Source organism: Ochotona curzoniae, unplaced genomic scaffold (genome assembly GCF_017591425.1).
Source record: "Ochotona curzoniae isolate NIBS_2020 unplaced genomic scaffold, NIBS_Ocur_1.0 contig_2318, whole genome shotgun sequence".
Lineage (NCBI taxonomy): Eukaryota > Metazoa > Chordata > Mammalia > Lagomorpha > Ochotonidae > Ochotona > Ochotona curzoniae.
The window spans coordinates 15,021,002-15,044,399 of NW_024465419.1; the positions used below are offsets into that span (position 1 = coordinate 15,021,002).

Here is a 23,398-nt window from a genome sequence, read left to right on the forward strand (position 1 = left end):
TCCCCATCATGCCATTCCTCAGAGTGTACCAGCACTTAGGGGTTTCGATAGAAAAACAAATAATGATGATAGCTAAAGAACAAACTCCTTTTCATATATTTGCAATACAGCTCAAGAGACTTACCAAAATATCAGCTGTACATTTGACAATAAGGCAATGAGTGAAACAGTCCAAACGAATTGTGCCACTTTGCTGATTGAGGTATACTTGTTCTTCTGGCAAAAGATGGCCTATCCTACTGCTGGCACTAAGACTGGAAGGAAGAAAAAAAGACAGAATGCACTGCAATCTTTCTATGATACAGGGGGAAAAAAAATGAAAAATTTCAATGAATACATACGGGTCTTTATTTTCCTGTGACCCAAACATAATCATAGACTTCAAGGCATTCCAGTCCTGTAGAACACGCTCCAGTGCCAGCTGGGCAAATCGTGGAGGCTCTAAATCATGATCAGGCATATCCGAATCTGCAGGGAAACACGAGTTAGACCAAAGGAAACAGCCTCCTTCCATCAAGGTCCCACCCAACAGGGTGACTCACCCTCAGGACTGGCTGTTTTCCGATTCCGGTCCTCCCTGATGCGAGGCGGCCTGTACTGGCAGTGTTCCACTGTCTGCCGTGCGACTGTCTGCACCAGAAATAGCAGGAGGTGCTCGCCCCTGGAGGACAGAGCATGAGCGTGAAGCAGGGAAAATGTCACTGAGGAGTGCCGAACACTTCCCTCGTGTGTCCTGAAACCCCACTTGCCTGCTGTTTGGCAGAGTGACCAGATTAGTCGCCGTGAGCAGGCGATAGAGCAGATCAAGGCGAGCAGACTTCTGTCCGGCAATTAGAGTTTTACACTTACATTTCTCCCAACAGTCACAGTAAGCTGTTGGTGATGTCCGTTTTAGTCTAGAAAGAATTCACATATGGGAACAAACTTATAAGATTAACATCAAATTTTAAATGAGAAAGTTTATGTAACAAAAAAAACCCCACAAAATTCCCACAAATTAAATAATCTGAAATGACCTGGGGGGATTAATGCAGATTCTTTTTTTTTTTTACATTAATTACATTGCATTATGTGACACAGTTTTATAGGCACTGGGATTCCCCCCACCCCTCCCCTCCCCAAACCCTCCCCCCATGGTGGATTCTTCCACCTTACTGATTAATGCAGATTTGTACAGGTGGATAGTTCATTCCTATGGCCGCAAGCAGGAATATGAACACTAATAAGAAAGGACTCTCTTATCCATCCTACGTACCCTAACCTAACATCAAACCTAATGAAGCACCCAGCCTACTGACTTCACTTATTCAAAAAGAAACACACAAACACTTTTAGATGTATAGACAAGGAACACAAGAATGTTTGAAAAAATTTTAAATGAGCCTCAAAGCAAACTGCCAGTAACATCAACAGTTCAGTAGCCATTTCCACCTGGCATTCTACTTGTGATAGTGCTAGTGCTAGTGCAGGTGTATTTCATTATCTCTCAGGCCTGTGAAAATGAATATGATGAGCTATAATGATGACTGCAGGAGATAGTTCTACGATTGACTTAAGAAACCCATTACGTACAATGCGTATATCCACACCCATCTGCATCAGGGTAACTGCAATATTGCGGCAGATCTTACTCACAGGAGGCCTGAGGCCTTCACTACATGACAGGCAAAAACACTCCATTCACGTTATTTACACAACTAACAACTACACGTTATTAGCCCACTATCTTAGAGTTAATTGAGCAGGACTATAACAGAACCACTAACAAAAAACTCAAAAGACACTTTAAACTGAGAACATTTTGATGTATAAAATGAGAATGGGGGAAGCTCAGGAAACATCAATTTTCTCAATTATACAATTACCACATGACTTAACAAAAATCTGATACAGAATGCTTTATAGTATCAGACAAAATATTGGCACTGTACTCACTTGCAATCATGACCTTTATGACAAACCCTTGCACATTCTGTACAACAACAAAGTGATTCCAGTAATCCACAAGTTCGACACTCAAAGATATCCTACAATGAAGAGTTCACGTTTAGAAGTATTTTTTTAAGCATGCATGTAAATCACCAAAATAATTACTTTCAGTATTCTCCATACCATTTCAATTATAATAAAGTGACTGTTTTCTGTTAAGTAACAAATTACAAAAATTTTATATTTGTTTACATATATACATACAATTTTATTATGTTTACATATTTATGTAGCAGATAGACATTAAACATCCATTTTCTATGAAAGGCAGAGAGACAAGAGAGACACAGAGAAGGAGAGAGAACAAAAAGGAGATGGGGAGGGAGAGAGACAATGCTGCATCTTCTGGTATACTCCCCAAATGGCTGGGGCTAGGCCAAGATACATAAGGAGCCAGGAGCTATTCAGGGTTTCCCACGTGGGATATCCAAGAACCTGGGTCGTCTGCTTTCCTATTCACATTCACAGGCAACTGGATAGGAAGTAGAGCAGCTGGTTCACGAACTAGCACCCATGAGATGCTGGAGCTACACACATTTGCTTAACCACTATGCCACAGTCCCAACCCCCATGATAAACATTTATACTATTGTGTTATCAGCAGGATGAAAATAATTTACATCACCTGCCTCAAGAGGTTACAGCTAGCAAATCTTTTATCAAGAGCTGTGAGGTTGGACATTAGGCACAATGATTAAAACCGAACTTGGGACACTCAAATCTGTTGTCTGAGAGGCTGTGTTTCAATTCCTGCTCCACCACTAAACCAAACTTCCTGCTAATTCTTCCTGGGAAAGAAATAGCAATTGACACCAAAAGTACTTGGGTCCCTGCAGAAGAGGAGAACTGAGTTCAGGGCTATGGATATAGCCTGGCCCGACCCTGGCTACCGTCAACACTTGGAGAATGAAAGACCACATGGAAGAACTCTATTTTTCTCGCTATTTGATTGTTTTTCAAATTTCATAAAAATATTTAAATATTTAAAATAAAATGGACATCCTAGAGTAGTATTTAAAATCAGCAACTCACTCCTTAGTGTTGTGGCATGCTAAATTAAGCCTGTGCATGGCCTGGCATGGTAGCATAACGACTGAAGTCCTCGCTTTGAACACGCTGGGATTCCATATGGGCACTGGTTCGTGCCCTGGCTACCCCGCTTCCCAGACAGCTCCCTGCTTATGGCCTGAAAAAGCAGTTGAGGATGACCTAAAGCCTTGGTTCTTATACCAGCGTGGGAGACCTGCAGGAAGTTCCTGGCTCCTGGCTTAAGATCATCATAGCACTGGCCGTTGTGGCCACTTGGAGAGTGAATCTTTGAACAGATCTTCCTCTCTGTCTCTCTTCATCTGTGTATATCTGACTTTGTAATAAAAATAAATAAATCTTTTTTAAAAAAAAAAAAGCCTATATAGGCGGCAGGAGCATTCCATATGGTTGCCAGGATGAGTTCTGGCTGCGCCATGTCTGATTCAGCTCCTTGCTGATGTGCTTAGGAGAGCAGCAGAGGATGGCCCAAGGCCTTGGGTTCTGTACTCATGGGAAACTGGGAAGAATCTCCTGGTTCCTAGTTTCAGACCAGCCTGCTTCATGCCAAACGGGAAGTGAACCAGCAGATGAAGAGCTCTCAACCTGTGTCTTCTTCCCTTTCTCTGTAACTCTGCCTTTCAAAAAAAGCCTTAAAAAACAGTTTCTTTAAAAAAAAAATAATAAGAACTATGGATCGGTGCACAGTGAAGACTAATATCTTTTCACTGCTCTCACATTTAATTTGCTAATCAATTTAGACATTAAACCTAGACAAACTATAAGTAGAGAATGTAATCACTCAGCATAAAATGAATATCAAAATTGTAATACCAAAGCTGAAAACTTTAACTCTAGTGACGACCAAAAACAAAAAGCAAACCGAAAGGCAGCATAAAACCAAGGACAGGTACTGTCACTTACCTGGTTGATGTGCTCTGCTCCAGTCCATGTGAAACTGCAGGTGTCATTACAACACAGGACATACAAAGGAGAGTCATCAGGGTTGGTCCCTGATGGACAAACCATTCCCATAAATACGTCTTCTTCTTTTTCACTCGAGGATACTTCAGCTACAAAGATTAAGAATACAGCAGTTCATCTATTATGAAAGGACTTAGGCACAACCATACACTACTTTCCTGAAATGGAAAAAATTTTAAAAGTGAAGTTTTACAAATGAGAAATTACTGTTTTTAAACCAAGTCAAAGTCAGTGTACAAAGAAAAAAAAAAATCTGCAGCCAAGTGAGGCAAAGCATGATTAAACCACAGGAACCTATGAGGGTGGGGAGGACACAACACATCAACCATCTGCATGCTTAGCTCCGTGCACCAGGCTAGTCTGTCCATCTCAGAAACAATTTATCAGTAGTGTTTTTTAAATTATTACTTTTAAAAATTCAACTGTCTCAACAAAGCATGGCAAAAACTGATGTTCCTTCGTGCATCCATTGAAAAGAAATTACTATCAGAAACAACTATACGACATCTTTTCTGCCTATTTTTGCCACAAACTTTTATCACTACCACCCATATAGCACTAGAAAGTTCTATAACTTAATTCAGTAACCTGTACTTTCAATATATTTAACAATACACATTAGAGATATATTTTTAAATCTTTTAAAAAATTCACAGAAGTTGTTTCCTCATGTAAAGTTAAAAAATATATTGTACTTGAGAAAACTATAAACACATGATGACTTTCACAGAAAGAAATGCCTCCAAGTTTCCAATCACTTACATGCTTTACATATTAACAACTTGAATAATCTTTCGTAAAGAATATTTATTTCTGCAAAATAAACAACTCATTTAGGACTTGAACTCACTTAGGACTTACCTTTTGCAATTTTCTGGGCTGTTTCTAAGATGGTAATTGCAGCAGGGTAAGCTCGGCCACTTACGGCTGACATAAATGGAGTCATCCCTCTTGCATCCCTAAGTTGAAAAAAATTGTACATAAAAATATTAAGTACAGGGGCTGGAATTCTGATGAAATATATTAAACAACAGGGAATACCAGCATCCCAAATGGGACCCAGTTTGAGACCCAGCTTCTCCACTTCTATCCAACCACTTGCCAAGAACCTGGGAAAGCAAAAGATGAAAAGTGCGTGGCCCCTGTCATCCACGTTGGAAACCCCGAACAAGCTCCTCACTTCAGAGTGGCCATCCCTGGCCATTGCAGCCAATTGGGCTCTCTGCATCTCTACTTTGCAGATAAATAAATAAAACTTTAAAATATATATCTATTGCTTGTTACATCCCTTTTGATGATAAAACAAAAACCTATTTACATTACAAAATAACTAATCTGTAGTCTTTTCAAAATACATAAACATGCACCCTGATCAACCTAAGGTAAACATCATTCTGCATTAATTTAGCATTTACTACAAGGAGGCACAGCCAGTACTATGGAATAGTACACAGAGGCATCATCTACAACAATAGCTGTTTATTCCCTGACTTTCCTACAATAGAGCTCCCTGTTAACACATCTGGGTTAGTAGTAAAAGATGGCCTACATGCTTGGAGCCCTGCCACCAACACCCACGTGGCTGACCCTAACAGAGTTCACATATATGCTGCTGCCCTTCGCCTGCCCTCTCTGCCCACACACCTGAGTGGATTGCTCCTTCCACTTGCCTCCCCAGCACTACAGGAGCCGTGGAGCAATGGGAAAGGAAGGGTCCTGTCTGGGACCCCTGTACATGGTGCTCTGGACTTGTCTCATGGGCAGTCTAGGCTACCAGGTAAACCAGGTGAAGTAGCTCTGGTGGCTTTGGGATAAGCATCCAGTGATGAACGTTTTGGCACAGCAAATTAACTCTCTGCATGTGACACTAGCACCCCATAATTACTGAAGGCCCCTGCCACCCAAGTGGGAGACCAGTATGGACTCCCTAGCTCCTAGCTTTGGCCTGGCCTATTCCAGCTGCTGTGGCCATTTGGGGAGTGAAGTAGCTGACAGAAGATTTCTCTATCCCCTCCTTTTTTCCAAATATATAAAGCACCCCCACCCAAAAAAAAGTACCTCACTCAAGAAAGAAAAGTGGCCAAAAGAATACTACATTCTAGTAAACTAAATTCACATAACTGCTATTTATATATCATCAGAATATCAGTTTACACACTAACATTCCCTAAGCTTAACCTTCCCACATACAGTATACGAAATTTTCTTACTTAGCAGAGAGGAGTTCCCGAAGATAGGGCTGAAGAACTGAACTGTCACATAATAATTTTAATATAAAATGTGCGTTTGCTTTTCGGTCCTTGGATTCTACTACAGAAGGCTCTGTGGAAGGCCCTGCAAGGAAGCAGACCCACTGAATACCTCCAAGGGTGACCATGGCAGAGTAAACACCCCCTTCAACGCGCCAAGCCCAACCCCACCATTAACAACAAACTCATCTCACCAATCTCATCTCTACATCTATGCACATACATACCGGACATTTTCACTGACACATGGAAGATAATTCAGATAGTTATCTGCTTTTCGAGGAAAGAAAAGTCTCCTCCACATACAGTGCAGATCCATAGAACCCTACATCCAAAGTGTGTCCTTCTTCTTCCAAATGCCCAGACAAAAGAGTACACACAGACTCTTACCTGGAATGGTGGAGGTGCTGGGTCCTTGACCAGTGCCAGTTGCTGCTGTGGTAAGAGATCCCACAGCGGGGGCCAGGATAAAATCAATGTCACCATCTTTCAGTAAACAGAACAGCAGGATGTACATCATTATAGGCAACATAGTTCTAACATGTGCTTTTAACTGGCCTTAAGGCTTTTCTCTGCAAGCCAAAGGTCAAAGTGGACAGATACTTAAGAGAACAAGTCTTTTCTAAACTCTAAGAGAAGGAATCTGCTAAGCAAATTATTGACACATCTTAATGTATTACCGACAAAGGTACTCTCTAGCTTACCGTCAAAGAGGTACCTGATCAAAGAGTCTTGAATTCTAACGCTTAAAATATATGCTCCTTAGACAAAATGTTCATAAAACAAATTAATGTGCTACTTTGAAAGCATTTCAAATTTCTAAATATTAACTAAAATGCTCAATTACTTCTCTTTCATAAGCATGTCTTTTGGTTGCAAACAAAATAAAAGCAGATCTTACCAGGATCCATGGCAGGAGGGTCAGGAACCCAACTTGGGGGAGCGATGGGGGGAGAGACTGGATCCTGATGGTCACTGGATGAAGCCCCAGCTTCATGTCTACCCAGACCAGCGGCTCGCAGCGATCGTCTCATCATCTCTCGTAATCTCAAACTACAAGAACATGGACAAAACCAGAGCTCACCATCACGTGCACAAGGAACAAAAAGGAGCACAGAAACTACTCATCTGAAAGATCAAAGCATGTTCTACAAATACACACGCCAGGCAAAGGAAGTGAAGTACAAAGGCCAATTCTGGAACCACAGAGTAGGTCAGTGAGGGACAGGCATGAAACTGGGGCCACTAGTACCCAGTCCAGCAGGAAGCCCACTGTATGAGGCTCCCACACAAACTTAAAGCACAGGGAACAAAAGTTGCGATGAAATAAGATTAGAAGTAATCGCTCATACAGTACAGACATATGAACAACTAAACACTTAACAGAAGGTTTTCTGGCCCTTTTTCATAAATGCTAAGAATTAAGTGTAATAATAGACATACTTATTAGCACAAAACACACAGTTACCCTACTCAATCCCTTTTCTGTAATCTCAGAAACCCACACAATAAGTTTTGAAACAAAGACCAATTTAGATTCATTTTTTTATACAAAAAAATTTATTTTTTCAACATACAACTTTATCTCCAATAAATTAATGAATGAAACTAGAGCTTATAAAATATGTCATTAGATTGTCTGGGCATGATTTTCTACCGTTATTTAGGAAACACTACTATACAGGTGTGCATATCACTAAAAAGAAATCATCACACACAGAGACTTCGGCAGGGGAACTAGTGGCTAGCTACCTACACCGAAGTCTATACCTTGGAATAAAAGCTTCCAAAAGCTACAAACATATCAAGCTAACAGTAATTAAGAGAGCACATAAGGCAAATCCCTTTACTTAGCCACAATTTTCAAGTTTCTGAATGGGTACTAATAAGATACTCCATTTTAAGGGCTGCACATCACATAAGGGACTGTATTCTCTCATGCAGTCTTAATTCCAAAGACATGACATCTGATACGTAAGACCTAACCCCTTAGGTAAACATAATTGTGTAAATTAAGTAATTTGAAAGATACTGTTATCACTTGAATCACTGGTTTAATTAATTATTTAAGCTAAGTGGAATTGTGATTTTCCAGGTCAATACATTTTCAATTTTGTAAGAAAAATAACTTCTGTATTCATAAAACGCTCTCTTGCAGGAACTACTCGCAGAAACACATCCATTTCCTAAACCTTACTTACGATGTACATATGGGAATAATACACTCTGGAAGATTCAGCCAACAACATTTTAATGTCTCAACACATTAGCTAATACAGTATTGCTGAAAATTACCTATGGATAATTCTTTTTAAGTTATCGATGTCTTCATTTCCCCATTTTAGAAATTTGAGTTTAAGAGTCTATAACGTGAACAGGAGCAAACAGTGACTGTTTCAGTCAAGGTCACGTCCCTGTCCAAACAGATCACCCAGAGAAGAAGGCAAGTATCTTCCCAGTAACAGTGCACCCTAAAGTGCCTGTTCACACCATGATGTTTCTATATCGTTTCAATTAAGCTCGACACAAGCGTTTGGTATCCTTTTGTGTCGCACTCAAAACACACAACAATGGGAAAATTCATCAACAATTGGGAGGTACTATTAATGACCTGAAAATAAATGCTTACGCCAGGGTCCCAAAGTCAATGCCTACTGGGTCAGAAAGATAAAATAAATGAGTAAAAGGCAGACAGGTGTGAGAAATATGGAGTAATGGCAAATTAGAGGCATACCTGCTCATGTAAAGGCATTCAAATAAAAGAAAAGTTTCTAACAATGCATTGAACAAAACATATATGGGCTATTTATCAACCTCTAACTTAAAGTAGATTAAGAGTAAATGAAGATAAAAATTGAGACCATAGTCTCATCTTGAACTTGCAAGCTCCCAACTTTGTTGCTGTCATGTAGTCAATTCAATATTAAAGGAGGGGGTCATTCCTTTTCACTTTTAAAATTGTCCTTAACCTCTTCTCTTCATTAGGTCTTGGGAAGATTTTTAAGTACAATGCCCAGCTCCTCATACAGATTCTTAAAAAATAAAAAACAAAAAACAAAAAAGAAAATTATTCTTCAAGATGCCGTACACAATTCATGAAGATTCACCTGTATCCTCATGGCTGAGGACAACACTGAGGAGATACCACCTTGGCGGCTAAGATTCAGAGTTTTGACATTTCTTCGTACAGGCTTGCCTGGAGTCATCGTGTTTTCTGACAATATGGAAGAAGTCAAGGATGATGTAACTTCCTCTTTGTAAGCACGTAATATCCATGCTACAGAAGCCTTAGAATCCAGTCATGTTCAAACATAACACTGTGACAAAAAAGCGAAGGTCATGTGTCTCCCAGATTAACAATCGCTAGCGTACATACACCTGCAATCAGATGCACCAATCAAGCTCTCCACTAAGTCTGCCCTTGGAACTCGGGAACTATTCAGCCATATTACGAAACTTCTGAGTCAAATCACCATCTGAAGGCATTTAACAGTACTCCATTCAATATCGAGTTGTGAGCGTACAGCTCACGTGAGTATGAATCCCAGCCTGCATACTCATCAAGGGGCATCGCCTATAAGATCCATTGTAGGCTAGAGCAGGGTGTCACTTGAGTGAAGCAGTCTGTGGACTTCCTACTGCCGGGCGAGGTAATAAGGCTCCTGTGCTTTCAGCTGTTCAATCGGCAGCCCTGAGTTTGAACTGGTTAAGAGCACTGCAGTGAAATCTTCGGCAAATTCCTCAAAGGAGCTTACTTGCAAATTATTTCTGTGAGCAACACATCACCCACTCTTGAAGCTCCTTTTAGTCTTTGCCTTCAAAACAATCCTTACATGAACAAAAGATGGCAGCACTGGCATTGGACCAACCATACCACAGTCCAACTGGATTTGCACCTGTAATTTCCCTGAGAAAATAAAATATCTGAAATAATCCAGGCACTAATTTCTTCACGAAGAATTTAAATTTCTTTGCCTTTTGATCACTTTGCCTTCCTAGTGTCATCCCAAATAAGTAAGCTGGTAATGCTTTTGTAATTTTAAAATTAAAATTTGGCTACCCATACAGATGAGATTAATCAAAAACTTCAAAATGTTTTTGAACAAAAGAAGCTATCAACCTAGAAGCCTTCTCTGTGCCCATTTCTGATTAATAACTTCTAAAGGAAAAGATGAATATGTAATAGAAACCAGGCAAGGAGAGTTTTAAGAAGACTTCACAGCCTATCATGTTAGCATACAGTGTGAGCAGTGCTTCCATTCATGAGAGGTCAGTGATAGAATTTTTGTTCTCTCTAGAACGATAACCTGAATCATTTATACTTATCACCTAATGAAACATCGATTCTTAATGTGTTGTAAATGTGTTAATATCCTTCCCACAACTCAGAAAACCTGAAAATTTTAATACTAAGCAATCAAAACGTATCACCAACTTTTCATTTTGCCCCAGATCATTAAGACATCTGTGAAACTGACCTAAAATAAAAGGTAGAGGTTCTATTACTTTATTACTTATTCTCGAATTAAAGAAAATAACTTTATAGGAAGCAAGAGTAATAAAATCGGAACACATTGGAAAAATTAAATTATTTGTGTAAATTATGTTGAATTTCTGTAGAGTTTTAGGGCCTAATGTTCTAGATTTAAATTGTGGTTATTGTCTGATATTTTTCCCATGGTGTATTGAAGGAGCCAAAAACAAACCAAAGACAACCTATCAATTCATGCAGAAGGTAAGTAAGAGAGAGACACTGCTTTCTGTATGTGTATTTCTTTTTTTCTCATTTAATTTTCCTGGTAAAAATCACATTACCTTCGGCTACTCGATGATCCAGCCCGGTTACCTGGGCCATTACTTGAAACAACTGAGATCGCATTAGCAATGGCCTCAACAGCAGAAAGCCGTTCTGCAAATGTATTTCTTTCAGAGCGTTCTGCTTCTGAAAGACAAAAAAAATCAGAACCAATTAAATCTCAAAAATAGTTAAGGTCATCAAATGTAGATTCATACATGCACTGGTGCACTAAGCCACACACTGATTCATTTTTCCTCCTGAGTGCCAGATTTAAAAAGACTGAACTATGTGGCCCAGCAGTATAATAGCCTAGTGGCTAAATCCTCGCCTTGTATCCACCAGGATCGCATATGGGCACTGGTTCATGTTCCAACTGCTCCACTTCCCATCTGGCTCCCTGAGAAAGCAGTAGAGGATGACTCAAAACCTTGGGACCCTGCACCTATGTGGGAGGCCCAAAAGAGGTTCCTAGCTCAGATCACCCCAGTTCTCCTGGTCACTGCAGCCACTTAGGGAGTAAATCAGCGGACAGAAGATCTCTCTGTATATCCACATTTCCAATAAAAATAAATGAATCTCAAAAAAACAAACTATGACTTCTAATATGTGATTTATGTCCTCATTCAGATTTTACTTCCCAGTCTCCAAAGTTCAACAAATAAGGTCATTAACAAGTAAAGAAGAAGTGCATCTTTTGATACAGTGAGTTAAGGGGTAAACCACAGCTTGGGCTCTATGCATCCCATATCAGAGAACAGATCTGGATCCCCGTTACTCACTTTAGCCATTTTCCCAGGTTAAGGCCTAGGAAGCAATGGGTGATGCCTTCTCTCCACGTGGGAGATGAAGATTGAGTTCTTTACCCTAATCCAGCCCCGTGCTATTATGGTCATTTGGTGAGCAAATTAGTAGATGGAAGATATTTTCTTTTTTCACTTTGACTTTCAAATAAATAAATTAACCTTTAAAAATAAATTTGAACTGCAAGAGGACACGGGTGGAGACAGAACCGGCCCAGCAACTGCAGCCGCCAGCTGACCGGGGCAGTGGACTGTGACAGGCCCTATGCTACTAAAACAGCAGGAATCTGGACTGGGAATACCTCAAAATTTCTTCGAGGATCTTCCCATTCGAGACACCGGACTCAGAGTCCTAACCAGGGAAAGACAGGACAAATCAAGCAACAACCTCAGCCATCTGTTGGCAGCAGAGACTGGGCAAACGGAGACCCTAGAAGGGACTGTGTCAATCAATGAACTCTTCAATGACCACATCATGATTGGGGTGGCGAGACTGGCAACGACCCATGAATGGTGAACTATTGGAACCACTTGATCGAGTATCTCGGAGCGCGCCCCACACCCGGGACTTGGGGTGGGCGGGAGACTGGGTGGGGCTTCTTCCTCTATATCCCCCTTTAGACCTTGACCCTTTTTTACCCCAATTAAATTTGTAAGGATTGTCAAAATTAAATTAAAAAAATAAATAAATAAATAAATTTGAAATTTCAAAGAGAATTAAAGATAGAAGAAAACATATGAATGAGAAATTCTGCTGCTATTACATATCCATCCTGGCAGGAGTTCAGGTAATCTTACCTTCTGACAGACAGACAAAAATCAAAAATTTTACAAACTACATGAAACTATACATATTCTCTAGACTGACTTTGCCTTAGGTCAAAAAATTCTTAACCTTACCTTCTTCTTCTTTTGTTTCCTTATTGCTGGTTGGAAAGCAAACTGACACACAAGCATGCAAAATGTTTCGGTTTCCATCACATCTGTGGCTGATGAAGGTCTGTATCATCTGTAGATTCTGCTCTAACAGAAGGGCTTGCTCCAGATTCATAAGATACTGCCGACAGGCCTCATAGTCACAGCGCAGGATATGCTGCATTAAGGTTTGTTTCTGTACTCAGACAAATGAAAGAGCAAAGTGTCAATGGAATCTGAATACCACATTACAAACATTCTCACGGTCAAGACCAGAGCTCCAAGTAAGAAAGTGTAATTCCAGGTTGGCATGGCCAAAGGAAGGCAACATAAAGGGGTGCAGTGCAGTCCACATCAGGAAAGCAGCAGCAGCAAAAGCATCATGACCAAGAGTGGCTGGATGTACCTTGGACCATGGTATGTAAACCCCTGCTTCACAACATGTAAGCACTGAATTAGATTTCAATTAATCCTGTTAATGAACTAAACAAAGACAAATTTTATCGCACACTTATTATCATCCTTTTATGCTCTCAAACGTTACATTATACTTAAATTTGTGAAAACCAAAGCCCTCACCACCCTAGCAAGCATGACAAGCCAATTCCCAAAGTTGACAATGTATTTGTCAACACATCACTAAGTATCTGAAAAACAGCGTGAGCACGCAAAGGAATTCAAATGCACCGTATGAACCAAACGTATGTAATAAAAGCGTATCTTATAAAACAGGTTTGCTTAACTCAAACTAGAAACTTGAAAGAAAAAGCAGATGGGAAGAGTATGAGTACAAGGACAAATACACTTGAACTTGTCCCCTCCCCCTGCACCCAGAAAATTGCCAACAAAATTTAAAAAAAAAATCCTCCCTGAAGAGAAGTAGGAAGTAAGAGTGGGTGGGGAAAGGAATGGGAGTGGAAGTGTCTCCATAAGAAGAAACATCTACCTCCCGGGCCATTCTGGCTCTGAGGTAAGCATCCAGCTCCAATTCATGCTGGAACACAAAATACTAGATTTGCAAACAGGGGAATTTTTATATACTTTTTTTTCATTGGTATTTGAAAAAGACTCTAAAAGGCCCATAAAAATGAAGCTATTGCGTTACACTGTGAGATAATAAAGACAGACCCGAAGGTATCAGCCAGTCACCTGGCTAGACGGAGTCAAAGCACAGGAAGCTCTCACCCTAAGCGCTAGGGTATCAAACTACAAATCTTAAGAGTATCACACTCAGCTGGGTGGCACACCACTGCTGTACTCTGCCTGGTCACTCACTCATACAAAAAGGAAATATTATATATAATAATAATAAATAAATAAATAAACAAATAAATAAATAAAGCCTGCAATCTGCTATGTCGTAGGCCCTGGTCTGAGGCACAGACAGTGATCAGACACTTCACAGCCACATATGACCTGATGACACAATCCACCTCTAACCCTGTGAGGCTGACATAGGGGTCAGGCAATTAAACGCCTAACTTTAGTGTATGATAAATGGATAAAAGCGGCCGTGGGTTGGGAAAAAAAAGTATAAGAGGTAACACAACAATAAATGGCGACAAAAGGACTCAGCCACAAATTGCAGGTCACAGGGCACACAAAGAACTAGAGATGTAACATGGGTTCAAAAGGGGGATGTGCGTTAAAGAGCCTAATTTTATCAGACCTATCCTTTTTTTTTTTCTTTTTTAAATAAAAACTGTAAGACTGGGTTCAGAAACATATCTATTTTTACATGCTGGTAACCAATCAAGAACTTTGGAATGATCTGAAAAATATTTCAAGGATGTCAAGTTGAGGCCACAGTCACTCCTTATCCTTACCTGTACAGTTTGGGACAGTTTATAACTAAAGATAAACCAACATACATGCCAACAACACAGGGAACTCTCAGGAACACCTGGAGTTATCTTCTTTCAAGCTAGTTCTACAAAGTTTGTTGGGGTAGCCACTTGTACAGGGGATAAGACTTGGGAAAACACACACCTCATATCAGAATGACTGAAATCGCAATTCCAGCTTCCTGTTAATCTACACCCTGGGAGGTGGCACGTGATGCTAATGAGGCTGGGTCTGTGGCTTGGTGTGAGACACCAAGATTGAGTCCCAGGTTCGGAGTTTCAGCCTGACTTTGTCCAAGCTGTTATGAGCATTTAGGCTGTAAACCAAACAAGAGATCAACATCCTGGCCCGCCCTCACCTCTTTTAAGTAAATTATTAAAAAAAACTTTTTAAATTGGGGTAGTAGTGCCATAATATAGCAGGCTAGGCATCCATATAAAATGTCAATTTGTGCACAGGCTACTCCATTTCCAATCCAGTTCCCTGCCTGTAACCTGGGAAAGCAACAGAGGTTTGGCTCCAGACCTTGGACCTCTACACCCACATGGAAGACCCAGAACACCTGGCTCCTGGCTTCAGATTGACCAAGCTCCAGCCTTTGCAGCCATTTGGTGAGTGAACAAGCAGATGACAGATCTCCGTCTTTTCTTCTCCCTCTGTAAAATCTACCTTCCAAAAATAAACTCTTCTTTAGAGTTTGCTAGTCACCTCCAACCTACTAAGGGTTTTAAGTCCCTGTTAGGCCACATTTTACTTTTTATAGAAAACTTTCCAGTTCCAGTTCTCTGCAAAGTTCATACTAATCAGAGTTTCATTTTCACTGTCAACAATGACCTAGACTGGAGCGAAATCCAAGAGACTCAATACACAGTAGACCCAATCTTTAGCATCATTTGGCATTAGTTGATTACCTGCTGTATTCATCCTGACACATACTTCTTCTGGACACTCGTGACCACAACTGTCCTCCAACTCTTGCAGATAACCCGTCTGGCTCTCCTGTGCCAGATGTCAAACTTTTACTATCCCGACACAACTGGCAGGACTATTCTCATAGCTCAGACCATGGACTTCTCTTCTCTACTACACCAATGACCTCATTCAGTGTCTGATTACTTTAGGTAGCAGCTCCACGTGCTTCCCGGCAGTCTCCAGCTCCTCTTGGTCTTTAGACCCTTACTATCTACCTTTCTCCCACCCCAGCTTCTCTTTCACCCCGTTGCTTCCTGTAACTGAAATCCTACATCAAGCCATCAGGAAGCCTCCTTGGTTATGTATCAAAATATAACTAATAGGGCTCATCATGGTAGCCTAGCAGCTAAACTCCTTGCCTTGCACACTACGAGATCCCGTACATGCACCAGTTATAATCCCGGTAGCCCCACTTCCCATCCAGTTCCCAATTTTTGGCCTGGGAAAGCAGCCAAGGACGGTCCAAAGCCTTGGAACCCTGCACCCATGTGGGAGACCCAGAAGAGGCTCCAGGCTCCTGGCTTCAGATCAGCTTAGCTCCAGCCATTGCAGTCACTTGGAGAGTGAATCAGTGGACAGAAGATCTTTTTCAATCTCTCTCCTTGTCTATGTATACTTGACTTTCCATTAAAAATAAAGAAATTGTTAATATATATTTTATATAACTAGTAAAACTCGCAATGGAATCACTTTCCACTCAGAACTGCCTCCTGGCCAAGTTGCTACCATATCCCACTCAGATTATTTTAACAGCTCCTTAACCTATCTTCTGATTTCACCCTGACCTCCTAGTAAACCCAGCATGTCACATCAACAGGTATCCTTTTAAACCACATCAATCTTCATTCAGCTTGCTCCAATAGCTTCCATCACTGAGAGTTCTACATTTACTATCCAACCACAATACATTCAAAACTAATCTTCTTTCCTTACAAACAGCTTTCTCCTGCTATATTTCTTCTCTAACATTATCAACCATCGACTGGGAAGCTTTTAAACTCCTTCCTTCAATCTATTGGTGGCATCCAGTTACACCATACTTTTATACATTCCATTTCCTTAAGATCTCTAAAATTTTTAAGAGTTCAACCTAGGTTACTTGTTTGTTTTTGGCTTGACCTAAATTATTATTTGCTAAGGATATTTAAATTTCTATTTCCCAGTAACCAATTTCCAAAAGCCCACTCACCACAGTTAATCTTTTAGGAAAAGCTGATTGTGCCACTTACCTGCTCTACAGTACCCCCTTTCTAGTTTTCAAGCAAAGCACCTGTCCTTTGGGGTTACCAAGCAAGGCACCCTACAATGTCTCCTCCATATCAATTCTTCCTCGCTAACCCAAACAACTCCTACTTTTTGATCCCACCAAAAGGATGTACACATTCTCCCAACATTTTAGAGAATCACACGGGGTGCTTGATGCCCTGAAGACATTTCCTGCCTTCACCCATAAACACCAGTAAAGGCTCAGCCCACATTTCACTACTGCTTCAAGGAGCAGTGAGTCAGACCCCTCCCCTGCAGCCTCTCACAGCTTGTGCTTGCCTTTTGCAAACAGAATTATGACCACTGATCCATTTCTATAATCTCAGCCGATTGTTAGAGAAACAATGAATGATCTACTCAAGGTTGTTTCCTTATACTTTACCAACATCTTCTGAATCAAAATTTCAAGTATTTTCAAAAGTCAGATTACCTCCACAGCCATGATGATAATAGCAGCTTTCTTTTTTATTGTTGAATTGGCAGGAAGGTTTACTAAAGAATGCACACCCATTCCAAGACTACTAATAGGTGGAAGGTCAAGCCAATCAGGATCTCTTATTCCTCCCATGCAATCTTTAGCCATTGGATAAATAGTACCATTTCCATCTCGAAGAATAATAGGAGATTCCTATATATAATAAAGGGAAAATAAAAACAATATGCTGTGATAAGGCTACATATCAAAACTCCCTGACTTTTACAACAGTATACTAATTTCCTTAGCAGATGTTAGTAGTAATGCTGATGAAATAACAAACTCTCTGTAAGAAACATTAAATAACCCAAGTTCTTTAATAGTTTGCTAAGAAGCAAACCAGAAAAAAAAAAAGACCCAACCTTCACAAAAGTGAATGTTGCTCTAACAACTTTCAAAAGCAAAAATGAGATTTACCTGTCCAGCAGTAAAAATGGCTACATTCCTTTCATTCTGACCAAGAAAGGCAATGCTGCTTGTAGGAAAATTATTTTCCTGTTCCGCCTTTCCCGTAGCAAGATCAAAGATACAGTACCGGACCCAATTTCCGGTCTTCAGAACAGCATGCACACCTGGAGAAGGAGGTAGACATGGAAACAGATATTGCTACACATCTGTATTTCAAACAAGTACTGAGTAACTCACAACACATCTCTGTCCAGATGTGTAAATTAATTCACACATTTTCTTCCAAAATGGGACAGGCAGCGAAAAAAACTTGGTACCAAGAGTCTTGACGTTTAAGTATAATCCCATGTATCACCGAAGTATTAATGGAGTAGAATTTTAAAAAGACTCAAATCTTCACCTTTGGAATCAACATTCACTGCTAATATTTCTGTTTTTTCAGGTATACAGAGTTTTTTAGGAGTCCTTTGGAAACAGTCTGGAACTTTTGGAGTTCCACCAGTTTTCACAACCTGAAAGATATAAAAAGAAATTTCCTCTTAAATTCTTGGGAAGATAACTTAAGGAGTCAGCCAAATGTTCTGCTCCATGGCTCCTCGCCATACCTGCAGCTCATCAATTCTAAGTAGCCTGCAGTCCTGCAGAAGAGACGAAGGGTCAGCGTCTGGACCGGAGCTCTGGCAGCTTGCGTTACTAGATGTTCCTGGAAACTTGACAGCAACATAGGCACCATCCACTTTTAACACCTGGAAACACAAAGAAATCCAGTAAATAGTAATGAAAGCTTACATGGAATCAACATCAGAAGGACTTAATTCCTTATACGAGAATGCTTGTTCAATGACAACAAAGTTATAAAATTCACCAAGTCAAACTCACAGAAGTTTTACTGTTGATGTCTATATCCAGGGCTCATTTTCTACAGAAAAGCTGACCTCAACAGCCAGACTTTATAACCTGTGAATGCCCTACAACCCACTGGAAAAGGTGAACAGAAGCCATAAACACCTATCTGGGTAACAACAGTAATGCTCGATGAAGCACCTCTCAGTGACTACTGAGTAGCTGAAATTAAGTTAAGGTGACTGAGGGCCTGACTTTTTCATGCTATTTCACTTTAGTAAATATAAACAGCTACATGTATGGCTAGGAGGCACTCAACACAGTACAGGGCCAGCAAGGCTTCAAGGGACAAACACAAGCCCTAAAAGCTGGGGCACTAAACTTTAGTGAGTTACTATTTTAATACATCTAATTTGGAGCCAGTGAAATCACACTTAATAGGAAAAGCCTTAAAGCACCACCAGCTCTTTGCTTTAATTCTAGAAACGGGCCGGCATCATGGCCTACAGGATCCCACATTCCCATTCAGCTCCCTGCTTGTGCCCTGGGAAAGTAGTCAAGGACGGCCCAAAGCGTTGGCACCCTGCACCCACGTGGGAGACCAAGAAAAAGCTCCTGGCTTCAGATCAGCTCAGCTCTGGCCATTGCAGCCACTTGGGGAGTGAATCAGGGAAGGAAGATCTTCCTTTCTAGCTCTCCTCGACTCTATATATCTGACTTTGCAATAAAAATAAATAAAGCTTTAAAACAGTTTAGAAACTAATGGGCAATCAGGGGAAAAGCCTTTAATCTGCAGAGACTCTAGTACAGCTCTACACTGCACCATGCGGAATGAAAGCTGAAACCAAGGGCATTCGAGCTCACGGCCTCTACATACTTGGGATTCTGAGCAGACAAAACCTTTTTCAGGAGGAAGAAGAAAAAAAAAAAACCAACAAATTTATGTAACTAAAGTACCATTCTTTCAGTGTGATGGATGAACGTTAAATTCTTAAGCATCAAAAAACTATGTATTTTTAAATAACATCCTTGAATATCAAACAGTTATATATGTACCTCTATGCGACTTTTCAATAAATCTAATATTATTCCAAATTAACACGCTTTTTTTTTTATGAAAACAAAAAGCCATAAAAGCTCAGAGTGAAACATCATATCTTGACTGGGCAGGGACAGTGATGGAGGAGGCAGAGCAGCAGTTTGATTCAGGCAGGAGACCAAGTTAACCCCTGACCTGGATACACGTAAACGGCCCAGGCAGACTGCCTGCACAGCACTCACCAACCTTAAAGGCTGAGAGAACTAGCACCATCCCACTCCTGTTAGCAATAAGCTTTAGCAACAAACCTTGCCAACAGGGACATTCTTAACGTCTTCCACAAAGACCACCTCCCGAAGAGACCACTGCTCTTCGTTCACCTTTTCCTCTTCTTTCGGGGCAGGGGTCGACCGGCGACGTTCTTAGACAACAACAAAATGGTAAGTACCAAAAAAAAAAAAAATGGGAAAGACTTTATAAAGTTCTTCTACACATAAAAGTTGCTCATTTTTAAAGGGACACATAGCTGAGGTTTCTAGATAAAATATTCATGAACAATGACTTTCAGGACTGGAGTTTTACGACCACTTTTTACTGCAAATAAACTCAAGTAAAGAAACTTCAACCATTAAACTCTCCCTGTATTAACACCACTGTTATATATATATATATATATACACACACACATATACATATATATATTCTCTTTAGATTCACTTAGGGCAACCAAACCAAAGTTTGAAGAGGAGACAAAGATATTCTCTACTCTCCTAACTACCACGAAGTCATAAAACATAATTTTTCACTTCCTCGCATGTCACATGGATGCTGGTCTGAATTCCAACCATTCCTATTCTGATCCAGTTCCTTCCAATTGCCTGGGAGAGCAGTCAAAGGCGACCTGAGTGCTTGGGCCCCTGCCACTCATGTGAGAGAGACAGAAGCTCCTGCCTTCAGCCTGACCTAGCGTTGGCTACTACAGCCAACCTCAGAATGAACCAGAAGAAAGGCGTGTCTCACCCTCTTACTACATTAACTCTTTCAAATAAATCAATAAACTATACTATAAAACAAATTCATTTTGAGTAATTTTTTAAATCTTTGGATCCATGGTACACTAGTGCATCTAGGCTTATGAATCCTAGAAACCTGAGCAAAAGTTGTAAGCACACCACAGCCAATTTACCGAGTCTAAACAAAACAAGGCAAGCACTCCAGCTAGAGGCACATAGTTTCCTTCCACAACTGTAATGAATTTTAGTATTACACTCAACACTGTACAAACTATTTTTCAATTTAAGTAAAACTGGAAAACTATTTAATAAATAGGCTCTGTGTGTGTGTGTGTATGTTTTGTGTTTAATGGTAAGAACTGCCTCCAGTATGAAACAAACTGAACACAGCTGTCTGGGCTGCTACTCCAGGCACTGGGTACTGGGTACTGGACATAAGACTTACTATACGGCATTGAGGCGCTGCTGGCAATGGAGGATGCATCACTGCACGTGGAAGCTGGGGAGGGAGGAGGACCCATTTCCGTTTTCACGGGCTCCTGCTTACTTTCAGGCCTGAGACAAAAAGTAAAATTATCCTTACAGTCAGGAAGATCACATAAAAGATGCTTGGCAAATAGAGCGTATTTTCAAAAACCACTTCATTTTCATGAAGAGAAAATATTAAAACTTTTTACTAAAAGGCATGTATCTAAGACTCAAGGTCCTGAAAACAGTACAAAATGCATGCTTTTCAAACAACATTTTAACAAAGTAAAATATATCATACATAACAGGACAATAAAGTTAACCATCACCTAGGAACAACAAAAGTCACAAAGGATTTTGCAATATAACTTTATCATAAGCCACCTGATCACATTTCACACTAGAATACTGACACAGACATGAAATTAAACTAAAAGAAACAGGAAAAAATTCAACAACTTATTAATTCCTCAGTTCAAAGAAAGAACTCTAATCACACAGGCAAAAACTCTCATGGGTCTCAGCACATCAGTACAGTAAGTTAAGCCACCACTTGCAACACTAGCATCCACCATCAGAATACAAGTTCACATCCTTGCTACCCTACTTCTGACCCAGCTACCTACTAATGTGCCTGGGAAAACAGTGGAAGAAGGATGCTTGGGCTGAGAAAGTTCCAGGACCCCAGCTTCAGCCTGATCCAGTCTTAACTGCTGCAGCCATCTGGGGAGCAAACAATGGCTGGAAGACTGATCTCACCCTCCCTCTCCACCCCCGCCCTTCCTGCCATTCTTGTACTCTGCTTAGCAAAGAAATAAATCTTTAGAAAACCATCCTTTTCGGCCCAAAGTGATAACCTGCATCCACCAGAATTCCATATTGGTGCCAGTAGGTGTCCCGACTGCTCCACTTCTGTTCCGGTTCCCTTTTTATGACCTGGGAAATCAGTTCAGGACAGCCCAAAGCCTTGGGACCCTGCACCCACATGGGAGACCTGGAAGAAGCTCCTGGCTCCTAGGTTGGATTGGCTGAGCTTCAGCTGTTGCAGCCACTGGGGAATGAACTAACAGAAGAACTTTCTCTGTCTCCTCTCCTTCTATCTGTATATCTCTTTCTAATAAAAATAAAGTAAGTAATGCCAATATCCCACATGGGTGCCATGTCCAGCTCCAGCTGTTCCACTTCCATCCAGATCCCAACTTGTGACCTGGGAAAGCAGTCGAGGATGGCCCAAAGCCTTGGCACACTGCACCCGCGTGGGAGACCCAGAAGAAGCTACTGGCTTTGGTCCTGCCTAGCACTGGACACTGCATTCCTTTGGGGAGTGAACCAGCAGATTAAATACCTTTCTCTGTGTAACTCTGCCTTTTAAATAAATAAAATAAAATCTTACCAATTACTTATTAATTTTAAATTTACAAAGCAAAATTTGTGAGGTAATAAAGAGTTCTAACACACCATTCACCCCATTTCCCTTATTAGCATTTCACATGAGTATATTTATCAGAAAGGTTAATGAACTATACCCAGCTTCCATAAACTTTTTTGTTTCAAGATTTATTTATTTTTATCGGAAAGTCAGATATACAGAGAAGGAGACAGAGAAGAAATTCTCCAATGATTCACTCCAGAAGCAGCTGCAACAGCCAAAACTAAACCAATCTGAAACCAGGAACCAAAAGCTTCATCCGGGTCTCCCACATGGGCGCAGGGTCCCAAGGCTTTGGGCTGTCCTCAACTGCTCTACCAGCAGCCAGGCACTCTACCTAGGTCTCCTGCACGGAGAGAAGCCACCCAAGCCCTTGGGCCATCATCTTCTGCAGGAAGCAGGAAATGGTATGTGGCTGTAATCCACTGCACCACAACACTCAAACCTCCCACATTTTTTAAATCCAAATTCCCTCTTTCTCTCCTATCCCTTCTAGTCTCTAACCAACTACATTCTGGGTTCAGAAGGTTTCCATGTTTTCATTCAATTTAGCACCCATATGTAATGGAGAATATGCATTGTGTCTGGCTTACTGAATTCAACATGGTTTCAAGCAGTTCTAATCTGTCATAAATAACAAGATTTCTTTTTTCTCATATAGCTGAGTAATACTCCACTGTGTATGTATCTAACACATAATCTATTTTTCTGCTGAATGAGTATTTCCGCTATTGTATACAGTGTTACCACTCTAACAAAAGGTAGATCATAAATTGCCATTTTTTTCATTTTTTCAGATAATTCAAAGCCCCTTCATACAAATATTAAGCAAGCTGAAAATGGAAAAAAAAATTATTAATTCTCGATTTCTATATCAAT

The 23,398-nt window shown here is 40.5% G+C and overlaps 1 protein-coding gene across 2 annotated transcripts in view; it reads right to left on the reverse strand.

Moving 5' to 3' along the window:
- The window catches only part of UBR5 (ubiquitin protein ligase E3 component n-recognin 5), a 144,065-nt gene that overhangs the window by 35,690 nt on the left and 84,977 nt on the right, over positions 1-23,398 (reverse strand). For both annotated transcript variants that reach the window (XM_040972668.1, XM_040972667.1), the window contains exons 15-32: positions 21,068-21,177; positions 19,918-20,030; positions 18,333-18,473; positions 18,128-18,239; positions 17,737-17,891; positions 17,275-17,472; positions 12,747-12,957; positions 11,064-11,190; positions 7,150-7,301; positions 6,639-6,734; positions 6,210-6,333; positions 4,861-4,958; positions 3,940-4,088; positions 1,936-2,027; positions 750-896; positions 543-661; positions 342-468; positions 125-254 (exon numbers count right to left, since the gene is read on the reverse strand). In XM_040972668.1, coding sequence (XP_040828602.1) covers positions 125-254; positions 342-468; positions 543-661; positions 750-896; positions 1,936-2,027; positions 3,940-4,088; positions 4,861-4,958; positions 6,210-6,333; positions 6,639-6,734; positions 7,150-7,301; positions 11,064-11,190; positions 12,747-12,957; positions 17,275-17,472; positions 17,737-17,891; positions 18,128-18,239; positions 18,333-18,473; positions 19,918-20,030; positions 21,068-21,177 — 2,401 coding nt within the window. The remainder of the gene's footprint in view (positions 1-124; positions 255-341; positions 469-542; positions 662-749; positions 897-1,935; positions 2,028-3,939; positions 4,089-4,860; positions 4,959-6,209; positions 6,334-6,638; positions 6,735-7,149; positions 7,302-11,063; positions 11,191-12,746; positions 12,958-17,274; positions 17,473-17,736; positions 17,892-18,127; positions 18,240-18,332; positions 18,474-19,917; positions 20,031-21,067; positions 21,178-23,398) is intronic.